Raw genomic sequence first — 12,561 nt, 5'->3', positions numbered from 1 at the left:
CTCCACTTCTAGATCTACCCTATCTTTTTAAAAACCATAATTAAATAAATTTTTTCGGTTAGGGAATAATTTTAACAACATAAAAAAGTTTGTACTTGTGATTATTTTACACAAGCCAGAAATATAAAATTCATACGGGTTCTAACGTGTTGAATTAATAATGCATAAACACGTTACCGTTAATGTTAGTGTGTATATCAGCAGAAGAAATAATTATTTATTTACGTGTTTTATATCTTTGTTCGCCACCACCGGTGTGGATTAAAATAATTATTAACATTCCAAGTTGACTTAACATCGGTCGATAAATTAACAAAAAAAAAAATAGATACAACTAGATTGAATATTATCTTCATGTCCAATCACTAAAGGGACACGTAGCTAAGTCGAAAGAAACATGCTTTTCCTCGGAAGAATGGCATTCTATGTAATAATCTCCACAAGGAAGCCTTTTTTAAATGATATTTTGTTTAAGTAGAAGATCAACCAATCAGGGACGTCCAGAAGAAACAAAACTACAAAAGTATCCAAAACCAATCCCAAAACTGTAATTATCTTCAAAGTTAGGGCCAATTAAATTCCGACGCACATTCAAACTGAAAACCTCAAAGTTGCCTCGACGGTGGGACCCTCATGCTTTTTCTCAATCTAACCTAATTGATAAACAAATGATGCTTCATTCAGAAATTAAGTTGTGTTATCATCAAACTTGTAAATTAGGGAAAACTATTTGGCCTAATCAAGTGTCTTAGCTTTTAACATGTCCTTGACATTCAATTTTGTGTCGATATTAAATTAGTTCTGTTACAACAATTTTTGTAAATAAGAGAATGTATTTTTTTAATTGATATAATATTAATTTACAAAATATTTTACTGTATATACATTAGTAAATTTTTAATTTTAAATTTACTGTATATACTTTACTGTGTCGATATATTTAATTTTAATGTATATACATTAGTAAAAATTTAGAATTTCAACTTTCTATTTTATTATATTATTTTGTGGATATCAAATAGATTTCATATAATTTAATATAGTTTTAGATATAAATTTACTAAATCATCAAAATATATTGAAGTGCTAAAAGTATAAATATATTCCACTGTAAATATAAAACAGATAATACAATATTAAGTTTGCACTAATGTAAACTATATATATATATTATTAATTAGTTTATGATTTAAATTCGAGATCATATATTTACATCTAATTTTTAAAATATATAATTTTATTTATTTTGTCATTTTTTGAATCAGAACAATTTGAAATCAATTTTTATTAATTTATTTTAATTAAAATTATCAAGTGTTGATTTATCTATAGTCTATATAGTATATTTCTTAATAATCAATTGAGTAAACGTTACATGTACATTTATTCAAATCAGAAGAAGCTTCCAAGATATTTAAAAAATAATCATTTTCATAATCATTTTCATAAATTATGAATGGACATGGAACACCATGGTTTGAACATTTTTTCATATGCAAGATGTTCTGTTTGTATTGATTTATTGAGTATAATTAATTATATTTTATATATGGTTTATTTTATATTTGGTTGAATAATTTTTAATTTATAATTTAATTTATTTTTAAGATAGTTTAAAAAAATATGTATTTTATGAATGTTGTAGAGTCTCTAGATGAAAAGTGAAAAACCATTTTGTCAAGATCACGATACGGAGTGACTACTTACTTTTCTCAATATTAACTCCGCTATCATAAAAATGGAAATGCACACAATTAGACATGAACCTTATTACTGGTTAGATTAGGATCCTCAGTTCATCATTAACTACTTGCATGCTAAAATAACACAACTCGTTGTAGTTTTTATATAAATTTCTTTTGGTAACCAAGTTAAAAAGTTTTACAGAAGTTTTCAAGAAACATGTTTTAAAATTGCTTAGAAACGTGTTTTATGCAGTCAAAGGCTCAAAGCAAGCACAAGGAGCAAGATATGATTTGCTCAATTAATGAAACAACGCGTCTTATGTTTATCAAACAAATGGAGACGTGATCCTACCAAAAAAAAAAAAAACAAATGGAGACGTGAACCCTACTATAGACTATAGTAGAGGAAATAAAAAGGAGATTATACAAGATGAAATGTACCCTTTTATGTCATTTCAACAGGGATAGAAAGTGTTTCTTTCAACTTTATAATTAGTTTATAAAGATTAAAATAATTATTTTATATCGTTTAAGAAAAATGTACATTTTTTGTCGACATGTAAACATGCCCGACTCAAACTTAGAAGAGATTATGTGCTAAATAAGGTTTAAAGGGCCCTTTAAATAACTAAATCTCATGTGACCTTTTTAAACATCACGTATTCTTCTTCATCAGAAAGATGAAACCTAGTTTTCAGATTGCTTTTCACCGCCGTTTATATTTTCTTCAGAAAACAAGATTTTTTCTAAATTTTGGGTCCTTTTCTTGTAAGGAAAATCAAGTAAAATTTTAGGATCCTGTGCATTTGCGCCGTCCGCACATACTGAAAGCCGGGTCTGCATGTAAAATTCATTTAAGCGAGGCATAGCGATAGGCAATATAACGGTTGTCAAATATAATTGTTTTTTTATGTAGGGTAAAAACATACACTAATAAATGTTTATCATTTTGCCTAAAGACTAATGAAAAAGAAAAAGAACAAATACATAATATTATACATGTTTCATTCTAAAATGAACTCCCAAAAATATGAGAGTACATATATCGAAGGAATAATCTAGGGGTAAAAAAAATCTAAGGGTAAAATTGTATGTTTTTTTTTTGTTCAACATAAGATAGCAATTAAAATAGGACGATGGGCTTATCAGGTCCTAGAGTTTAAACCCAAATGAGAAGAAAGTTGAGTTTTCGCCAGTAAATTTGCAGGCCTAGCAAAAGGGGAACACGTGAAACATAAACAACATTGCAGAAAATAAAGGGGGAATTGGAAGAGAAGATGAGGGAGTCGATGTCTGACAATAACCTGAATAGTTCCATCGTCGAAGTTCTCTTGTTGATTGTTTGAGCAAGCACTTGTGAATCTATTCTGAAACAGATGTAAGAGAGGTTGAGAGAGGCTGCATGAAACAAGGCATCTCTGATTGATCAGAGAAGATCCATGCAAGGCCGACATATTTGGACTCTGATCTCCAAGCGGCGTCAGTGTTACAAAAGATTGTAGCTGTCGGAGAGTCCATAGATCGTGACATAGGGACCAAAATGTGGGGTGACATAGGGACCAAAATGCGGGCAGCAAAGGGCAAGATGGTTGGGCTAATTCCCATTTATTCATGGTGCCGATTGATTGGAAGATAGCTTCCTGAGGAAAGATCGATCTTGATTCGAAGATGAGCTTGTTCCGTGAAGTCTAAAGGTTCCAACAAATCCAAGGGAAAGCATTACCCAAGATCCTAAAACGGGGTAGGTAAAATTGTACGTTCGATCTGGAAATTTAGTTGTTTAATACATATTCTAATCACCTCAGATAACCCAAGTTACGACAAGAAAAGACTGTAGCAAATATCACATGTTTAAAAAGCAACTTCTATTACCAAAAATGTACTTTTTAACCTAAAAATGTATTTGGTATGTTCTATTTACCCAAAAATGTACTCGTATTTTTAATCCAAATTTCAAGATACAAAACTAAACATAGAGGGTGATTGTTATAGATATATCGGCTGTAGTTATAAGAAAACAAAAATAAAAAAAAAGATATGAGGAATATACTCTTACAACTATATATTTTCCCTACATTTCAAAAGCTACTACATTAGTAAATAAAAGGGTTACAACTATTTTTTAATTTTCCTTGTTGTAGGTTTAAAAATTGACTTAAAGCGGGATTGATAGTTTTAAAAGCTGTAGATAAAAGTCAAAGCTAAAACATTTATCTACATCCCAATAAATCCCAAAAATCACCCTGCTATGTATGTATTTTTACTTAATCTGTTAGTGAGGAAAACAAAAATATGAATGAAAAACTAGTCTTTATCTGAAATTACAGTTTTATCAATATATATGTCATATAACAATTTAAATTATTATTCTATTATAACTGTTATGAAAATGGCCAAAAATGCTATTTAAATATTTAAACTCATTTTAATTGTCTCCTCTTTGAAATGAATGAATTTGTTGCTAAAAAAATTAAAATGGTCATGAGATATAGTATATAAATGGTAGTGTTAATTCTCTTAAAATATTAATAAAAATGTTCAAAAAAATCTCAAATTATTTTAATTTTCTAAAATATTATTCAAAATATTATTTTTACATATTTGTTTTTGTTATTTTCATAATAATTTCTATTTTGATAGTAAAATAAATACTTCTACAACGATTGACATCAACATAAAAACACTAAACTATATGTTTAATCAACACATCTTTTTGGACCACAAATATTCTCTTCTTCCAAGTTCATAAAAACTCTCTTGTTGACCTCATCTCACTTCTCATGACTCCTCTCATATTATATCGCAATACTCTCAAGTAACTTGATATGTTTTCACTTTAATCAACACATATTTTGAATATATATCAGTAGATGTACTAATAATAAGTCAGAAACCTATATATCAAAATAAATAGTCAATAAAATGTATCTAAAACATTGATAAAATGAGATACAATTAATACATGTCCAATTAGGAAACAAATAATGGATTACATTTAATTCAAAAAAATAATTGACTAGTTTTGTATATATCTACTTAAGAGAATTCATAGATTACTTTCAAAATTCTAAGTAATTGACTAGTTCGATACATTTATGATCAGATTTTACATTTTAAGTAATACAATAAATTTTAAAAAAATTAATCACAAGAAAGTTTTTTAACATATTTTTAGTAAAATAATAACTAATCGAGAAAAATAAATTAAATAAAACCCTCCATCATTGGTTAAAACAAAGCAACTCCTGTAATTTCTGATTCGGTTAACCGTGACTATTTAATGCTTATTACGTTAAAGGTTTAATATCCCTTTTGGTAAATTATGAAGATAATTTAATGATGAGCTAACATATAACGTAACACGACTAAAGAAATAATTTTTCTGATAATAAAGTAATAGACGGCAATTTTAAGATAAAGTTTAAATATGAAATACATTTCCGATACAAATATTTTTTCTTTTAAAACAGTTTTAATTTGAAATATGGAAGATAAAATATAATAGTTATATACCTATATATCAAAATAAATAGTCAATAAAATGTATCTAAAACATTGATAAAATGAGATACAATTAATACATGTCCAATTAGGAAACAAATAATGGATTACATTTAATTCAAAAAAAATAATTGACTAGTTTAGTATATAACTATTTAAGATAATTCATAGATTACATTCAAAATTCTAAATAATTGACTAGTTCGATACATTTATGATCAAATTTTACATTTTAAGTAATACAATAAATTTTAAAAAATTAATCACAAGAAAGTTTTTAACATATTTTTAGTAAAATAATAACTAATCGACAAACATAAATTAAATAAAGTTGTCCATCATTGGTTAAAACAAAGCAATTCTTTTAATTTCCGATTCGGTTAACCGAGACTATTTAATGCTTATTACGTTAAAGGCTTAATATCCCTTTTGGTAAATTGTGAAGATAATTTAATGATGAGTAATATATAACGTAACACGACTAAAAAAAAATTTTTCTGATAGTAAAGTAATAGACGACAATTTTAAGATAAAGTTTAAATATGAAATACATTTCCGATACAAATATTTTTTTTGTTTTAAAACAGTTTTAATTTTAAATATGTAAGATAAAATATAATAAAAATCATTACTAAAATGAAAAGTAAAACTATACGATCTAACGAAAGATTGGGACGGATTAAAATTAGAAATGAATTACAGGTGAAACTGAAAAACAAAGAGAAAAGCCACTTTAAATTATTCAGCGTAAAAACTGGAAAAAAAATGTAAAAATGATGAGAGGCAAAAGAGAGAGAGAGAAAGGGAGACCAGATGTTGACAAATAATATCGCGTCTCTGTTGTTAGAAGTGTCCTTCGTTCGTTTTTTTAATGTAAATATATATTTATTTTTATTTTACGGGATCTCTCTTACTCTTTCTCTCTCTTCACCGAACTTCTCTCTCTCTCTCTCTTCACTCTATAAGGAAAGAGAAGACACCAAATCCGAGAAAAATAAAAGAAAAAAAAAGGAATATAAAAGCTCTTATTCTTTTCTTTTTTATTTTCATTTGCTTTTTAAGAATCAGAGAGAAAAGGAGAGAGACAGATAGAGAGATACAGAGAGTCTAGAGAGAGAGAGATTATAGAGTTGGCCCATCGGATCAACGAAGACGATCTGAGAGTTTCCCTTCCTTTCCTTCTCTTCTCTTCTCTTCTCCCATGGAGTTTCGATTATTCCTCACTTTCTTCTTAACTGTTTCTTAGATTTTCTCTCTCTCTCTCTCTCTGCGAAAAAAAAAACTGTTTTCATATTTTTGGTATTTATTATTATTATTTCTCGGAAATAACATTTTTATTTAAAATATAACTTTCGTATATTTCTAAGTTTTGTATAATAATAATTGTCGCCGATTTGGGAGTGAGTGTTTGAGAGATTTTCTCTGTTCAAACGAGCGATTAGAGGGGATGTGGGTCTGAGGTAACAAAATCTCTCCCATTTTTTTATTTTTTATTTTCAATATTAATTAATTTATATACACTTGTTTAAAGATTATTTTTTATTCTAGTTGATTTTCCATATATGTTTGTTTGTCTCTGATTATACTTTTAATAGATCTTTGTGATAGATGAGTTAAGGTTAAGACATTTGAGTGAATCGATCCAGCTTCTTATGTCCCTCTTTACACTGTTCATCGTATGGTGGATTTGATTCTCTTGTCTGTCAGATTGTTTTTTTTTCTCTTTCTTTTTTCGTTTTGGGTTTTATGGATTAGTTTTTGGCGAGTTTTCGATTTTCTTAGTGTATGATCGTTTCACCTGTAATGGCAGCTTCTTTATTTATTTAATTTCTCACTATATTTTTGTTAGATATTGTGGACTCCCATTTGATCGGAATTTTCTTTTTTTTTTGTTTGTTATATTTTTCTCCATTTTTAGAGCTAAATTCACAGTTTTCTGCAGAATCTGTATTATCAATAATTTGCATTGAATTTGATAAGTTAAATATGATTTTAATAAAAGTCGTCGGTGCCTTAGTTGTGATTTGGAGTTTTAGTACTTGACTTGATTTGGTTCTTTTTTAATAGGAGACATGGTTCACCGTGAAAGCTTCTTGTCTTCAATGAAGGATCTCAGCCAAGATTCAAACACTTGCAGCCGGTCGGGAGATAATAAAAATGTGCAATATAATCAGAATGGTTTCTCGATGAGAGCTCCTCCCCCGGAGGAATCTCACTTTGGAAACGAGAGAGATTTTCTTAAGCAAACTATGCTTCAGCACGAAGCCGTTTTCAAGAATCAGGTACCTAAGCAAACCCTTTTGTCTCTTTCCACTCAAAACGGTTCGGTTTTGATTTTGACATTTGGTTTGTGCGTAGGTTCATGAACTTCACCGTTTGTATAGAACGCAAAAGAGCTTGATGGATGAAGTTAAAGGAAACAACAACCAGTCTGAACACACACCGGAGAGTGCCATCAAACGCGACCTGCCTGCGTTTCTCTTGGGAAAACCGGTGTGTGGTGGTGAAGGAAGCAGCTCCCAAGCTTGCAACAACGTTCCCATGGCGAATGGTGTTAGCTCAAAGGACGAGGAGGAGGTTAGGCCTGTGAAGGTCAGGAGAAGAATGATTGATCTTCAACTCCCCGCGGATGAGTATCTCGATGATGCAGACTGTCCTCAAGAAGCTGGAAGAGGCAACAATGCTTCTCATCTGAACGGTTCTTCTTCGGTTATGAAGAACCAAAATGGGTTAACTGACTTGAACGAGCCTGTCCAGTGCCAAGATGGTCCTTCTTCCAGGGATGTATACTCTCTTTATGGCAAAAACATTGTACATGCGCAACGCCAGTGGTTGGAAACGAATACTAGTCAAAACGGATGGATGGTTCTAGAAGCAGGTGAGATTCTTCCATTAAGTGGCACTTCTTCACTTAATGTGTATATCTTCTAGTCTCTGATGTTTTTGCTTTGGCTGCACTTTACAGGGCGTGGAAAAAGCATTCCAAGAGAGAACTTATGTGTGCCTTCACAGCCAGTACAAGTTCTTGCTAACCATGCATTTGGCTATCCTCCTTCAACTGATCAGAGGAGGTTGTTATCCGGCGAATGGGAAGCTCGTCAAAGGAATCCTGAAGTTTCCTATGATAGCTATGTGGAATCAAGCGTGGCATCAAATGCTCCAAGCTTGACTAATGGTGGCTACCGCCCTGAACCTAGCAGAACTTGGAGCCACTGGATTTCAAACCGGAGTAACGGCTCAGTTCAGAAACCTTTGCCGTTTCAAACGAATCCACTCTTGAGTTATAGTACGCAAGCAAGAGCAGATTCAAACTCTGAGATGAGAAGACGTGGCGGCTTTGAAGGGGTTTACCAAGGGTTCTCTTCAGGGTTGAAGGAAACTGCCTTTGGTGTACCACCAAGTAACCTTAACCATTTTAACAATGGTCCAAATGGGGCTGTTACAAATGGTTCTTTGAAGCATCAGAGCTTTGAAAGTCTTCAAGGACCAAAAAGACAGGAATGCTCTGCTGGGTTGCCCTGGTTAAAACCTAACCCCCCTAACAAAAACGGACTAACCAATGGCGGTTTTGATTTGAATGCTTCTGCTGATGGCTCGAGTAATGTATCTCCTCCCAACGGTTTGGGACGGGCTGAAATGGCTAGTTCATTGAGTAGTGGAAAGATTCTTGGATACCCTATCTCTCATAAGCGTTCTATTTGGGAGTGCAACTCTTCCTTTAACTCTCCCCCTGTGTCTCTCAAGGAAGCAAACACTTTGGTGAATAGAAACTTCGACATTAACTTGCCATGTGACGCCTCGGTTGCTGAAGATGTTGAAAGTAAAAAAGCTGCCACTAACAGGAACTACATTGACTTGAATATATGTGCTAGTGAGGATGAAAGTCCCGGCTTGTGTTCCAAACCAAGAGTGGAAACAAGAGCAACTCCTTTAATAGATTTGGAAGCTCCCCCGGCTCTCGAGAGTGAAGACGAAGGGGAGAGAACGCCAGAGAAGAGAGATGAAGCTGGAGAGACTCTTGATGAACTCATCAAGGGAGCAGCAGAAGCTATAGTCACCATCTCACTGTCTCATAATCCTGACGAAGCTGCTTCCTCTACGACCGATGCAGCTGCTAAAGACCCGCTCTCTTGGTTTGTGAACACAATTGCTTCTTGCGGCGGTGATTTAGAAAAGAGGCTTGATGCTTGTTTAGAAGGCTGCCGTGAGGAGTGTTCTTCAGGGGAGGTTGATTACTTCGAGGCAATGACTCTGAACTTACCACCAACAAAAGAAGAAGACTACATGCCAGCGCCTCTAGTCCCTGAACATCTGAAATTCGAGGGGACGGATTCTATAGGCATCAACAAGCCAAGGAGAGGACAAGCAAGACGAGGAAGACCAAGAAGGGATTTCCAAAGGGATGTTCTCCCTGGACTTGCTTCTCTGTCTAGGCTCGAAGTAACAGAAGATCTTCAAATGTTTGAGGGACTTATGAAAGCCACAGGCTACAGCTGGAACTCAGGAGTGGCTAGAAGAAGCTCAAACCGAGGTGGGTCTAGCCGAGGAAGGAAAAGGCTGATCAGCAACGTCAACGGAGCTCCGGTTTGTTCCTCTTTGGAGGGGCCAGTAGATAACAGTAATGTACAAATGGTGGGACTTGAAGATAGGAGCCTTACCGGGTGGGGAAACGCAACCAGAAGACCAAGGAGACAAAGATGCCCTGCAGGTAGTACTCCACCAACTGTGATCTTAACATAAAGTTTTTCATGAAATAAAAAAACTATAGAGGGAGAACAAAAAACAGAGAAACTGATTCAGTATTGAAGAAGACAGACGGATGTTTTATTATATTCTCAATCATCGCCATGTTTGTGGGTATTGGTTGCCCTTTGTATATCTTGTCCTCTCTTACAAGGGCTACAGAAAAAGAATTACATGGTTGTGTTATATTAGAGTGGTTGGTTATTACAAAATCTGCTTCTCTGTTTCCTACATGGAATGTCTTTCATTCATTAATCTGTAAACAATCTGCTTCAAGAGTTACATGTTGAAGATTCCTAAGACACATGTAGATTTCCTCTGTTCCGAAACAGAGTTCTTCCCCAGCTCCAAATCTGTAAACTTTTTGATCAATCTCTATTGAGCTGTAGCCAGGAACTTTCTTAAGACGCAAACTCTTCATAGCCGATCTCATTCTCCTGAACTCCTCCCATTCGCCTTCCTCAGCATATATATTGGACAAGAGAGTGTAATAGCCCGTGTCGTCGGTTACTATCTCCGAAAGATCTTTCTTTATGGCTTTGATGATATCCATTCTCTGATGGATTCTGCAACCATTGACCAGAGAACCCCAAACGCTAGCGTCAGCTAGGGAAGGCATTTCCTTGATGGTTCTATATGCTTCTTTGAGATCACCAGAACGGCTCAAAAGATCGATGAAACAGGCGTAATGCTCCGAGTTCGGTGAGATGCCGAAGCTTTTCATCAAGTTGAAGTAGAGTTTACCTTCTTTCACTGAACCAGAGTGACCACAAGCAGAGAGAATGTTCATGAAAACAACTTCGTTAGGTTTAGTTCCTGATTCCACCATCTGATTGAATGTAGACATGGCTGAGTCAATACACCCGTGCATACCGTAGGCGTTGATCATACTACTCCATGAGACAATGCTCCTACTCGACATGGCCTTGAAAACGGTTTCAGCTGCGTTGAGATCTCCACATTTAGCATACATGTCAATGAGAGCTGTCTCAGTGAAAAGATCTTTTACACCACAAAGAATAAGCTTATGGTGAACCCATCTCCCTTTCTCCAGTGAACCTATGCTTGAGCAAGCTTGTATAACCGCCAAGAATGTAACTTCACTCATCTTGAGACAGTTTCTATACATATAGTCGAAGAGGTTAATCGCCTCTAAGGAGTTACCATTCTGAGAAAATCCACAGAGCATTGAGTTCCATGTCACAACGCTCCTATCTTTGATTTGACCAAACACCGCACATGCTGAATCCATAAGTCCGTTTTTAGAGTACATGTCTATCATCGAGTTCTGCACAAACTCGTCAGAAACATCGGTCCTAACAACATGTCCGTGAATCTGTTTCCCTAGCCGGACTAAACCATCATTCACGCATGACGAGATTGAGCTTGCTAAAGTGAACGAGTCAGGTCTCATCAGCCGTGTCACCATCTGTCTAAACAAACACAACGCCTCGATCTCCATACCTTTATTTGCGTATAGAGATATAAGAGAGTTCCACGACACAATATTTCTATCACCAACCACATGTAGAACCGCCTCGGAGTCGGTTAACCTCCCGCATTCAGCGTAGAGCTCGACTAAGGCAGGAGAAAGAGACTCGTAGTTCGGATCTAGCTCTCGTCTAACTGCAAAACCGTGGACAGACTTGCCTTCTCTAACCAACTTTAACAATCCACAAGAGCTCAAAACGCTATAAAGTGTGACCAAATTCGGCTCAACACCATGCTTTAACATCTCACCGAAACTTCTCAATGCTTTCTCATAAACCCCGCCTCGGTTGTAGCTAGAGATAACAGCAGTCCACGAAACAGCACTCTTATTAACTATCAATTCAAAGATCCTCTCCGCGCTAAGCAAGTCCCCACACTTACTATACATAGAAAGCAGAGAGTTGCATAACGTTTCATCAAAATCAAACATCTTCCTCGTTATCATTCCATGAACTGACTTGGCCGTTCTCAAGCATCCAACCTCACCACATCCTTCAACCACACTAATCATCGTCACAGCATCGGGCTCCACACCATCATCACCAACCATACATTTAAACACCCGCAACGCCTCCACCACCTCACCATTCTCCAAACAACTAGAAACAAGAGTACTCCAAGCCACAAGATCCCTCACAGACATTCCATCGAACACCTTCTCCGCATCGCTTAAATTCCCGGTCTGACCATACATACACAACAGAGACGTCTCTATCACATCGTCACCGTCTACACCGCTCTTAACAATCCTCCCGTGGACTTTCTCACCAACACCTAAACGCTCTCTCGAGCCAGCGCAAGCTCTCAGTACAGACGGGAACACGAACTTGCTGATCTGCGTCTTCTCAGAAACCAACCTGTGGTAAAGATCAATGGCTGCGTCGAACAAGTGGCACCAAACGTTGCATTTGATGAGGACGCCGTACATGAAGGAGTCAGGGTAAGGGAAGGACTCGAAGACGAGTCTCGACGAGTGGGGAGAGCCCATGTAAGTGTAGGACTCGATGAGCTTTGTTACGGGAAGAGGGTCGTGACGGAGACGGCCGGCGACGAGGAGGTGAGCGTGGAGTTGGGTTAGTGTTCGTAAACTCGAGCATGATCTAAACAATGGCATGTACTGCGTCATCTTAACATTCACAGT

General features: G+C 35.1%; 2 protein-coding genes across 2 annotated transcripts; one reads left to right on the top strand and one right to left on the bottom strand.

The window, feature by feature from the left end:
- The first annotated feature begins 6,128 nt into the window (after positions 1 to 6,128).
- LOC106354062 lies at positions 6,129 to 10,141 on the top strand. Its single transcript, XM_013793908.3, has 4 exons — positions 6,129 to 6,646; positions 7,254 to 7,468; positions 7,545 to 8,064; positions 8,152 to 10,141. Exons 2-4 carry the CDS (start codon positions 7,259 to 7,261, stop codon positions 9,924 to 9,926), a joined length of 2,505 nt encoding a protein of 834 aa, XP_013649362.2. The 5' UTR covers positions 6,129 to 6,646; positions 7,254 to 7,258; the 3' UTR covers positions 9,927 to 10,141.
- LOC106354063 (putative pentatricopeptide repeat-containing protein At1g69350, mitochondrial) lies at positions 9,987 to 12,561 on the bottom strand. Its single transcript, XM_013793909.3, has one exon. It carries the CDS (start codon positions 12,544 to 12,546, stop codon positions 10,174 to 10,176), a length of 2,373 nt encoding a protein of 790 aa, XP_013649363.2. The 5' UTR covers positions 12,547 to 12,561; the 3' UTR covers positions 9,987 to 10,173.

This window comes from Brassica napus, chromosome A7, assembly GCF_020379485.1.
Source record: "Brassica napus cultivar Da-Ae chromosome A7, Da-Ae, whole genome shotgun sequence".
NCBI classification, from domain to species: domain Eukaryota; kingdom Viridiplantae; phylum Streptophyta; class Magnoliopsida; order Brassicales; family Brassicaceae; genus Brassica; species Brassica napus.
The sequence above is the reverse complement of the archived record's forward strand: the minus strand, read 5'-3'. Positions and strand labels throughout refer to the sequence as shown.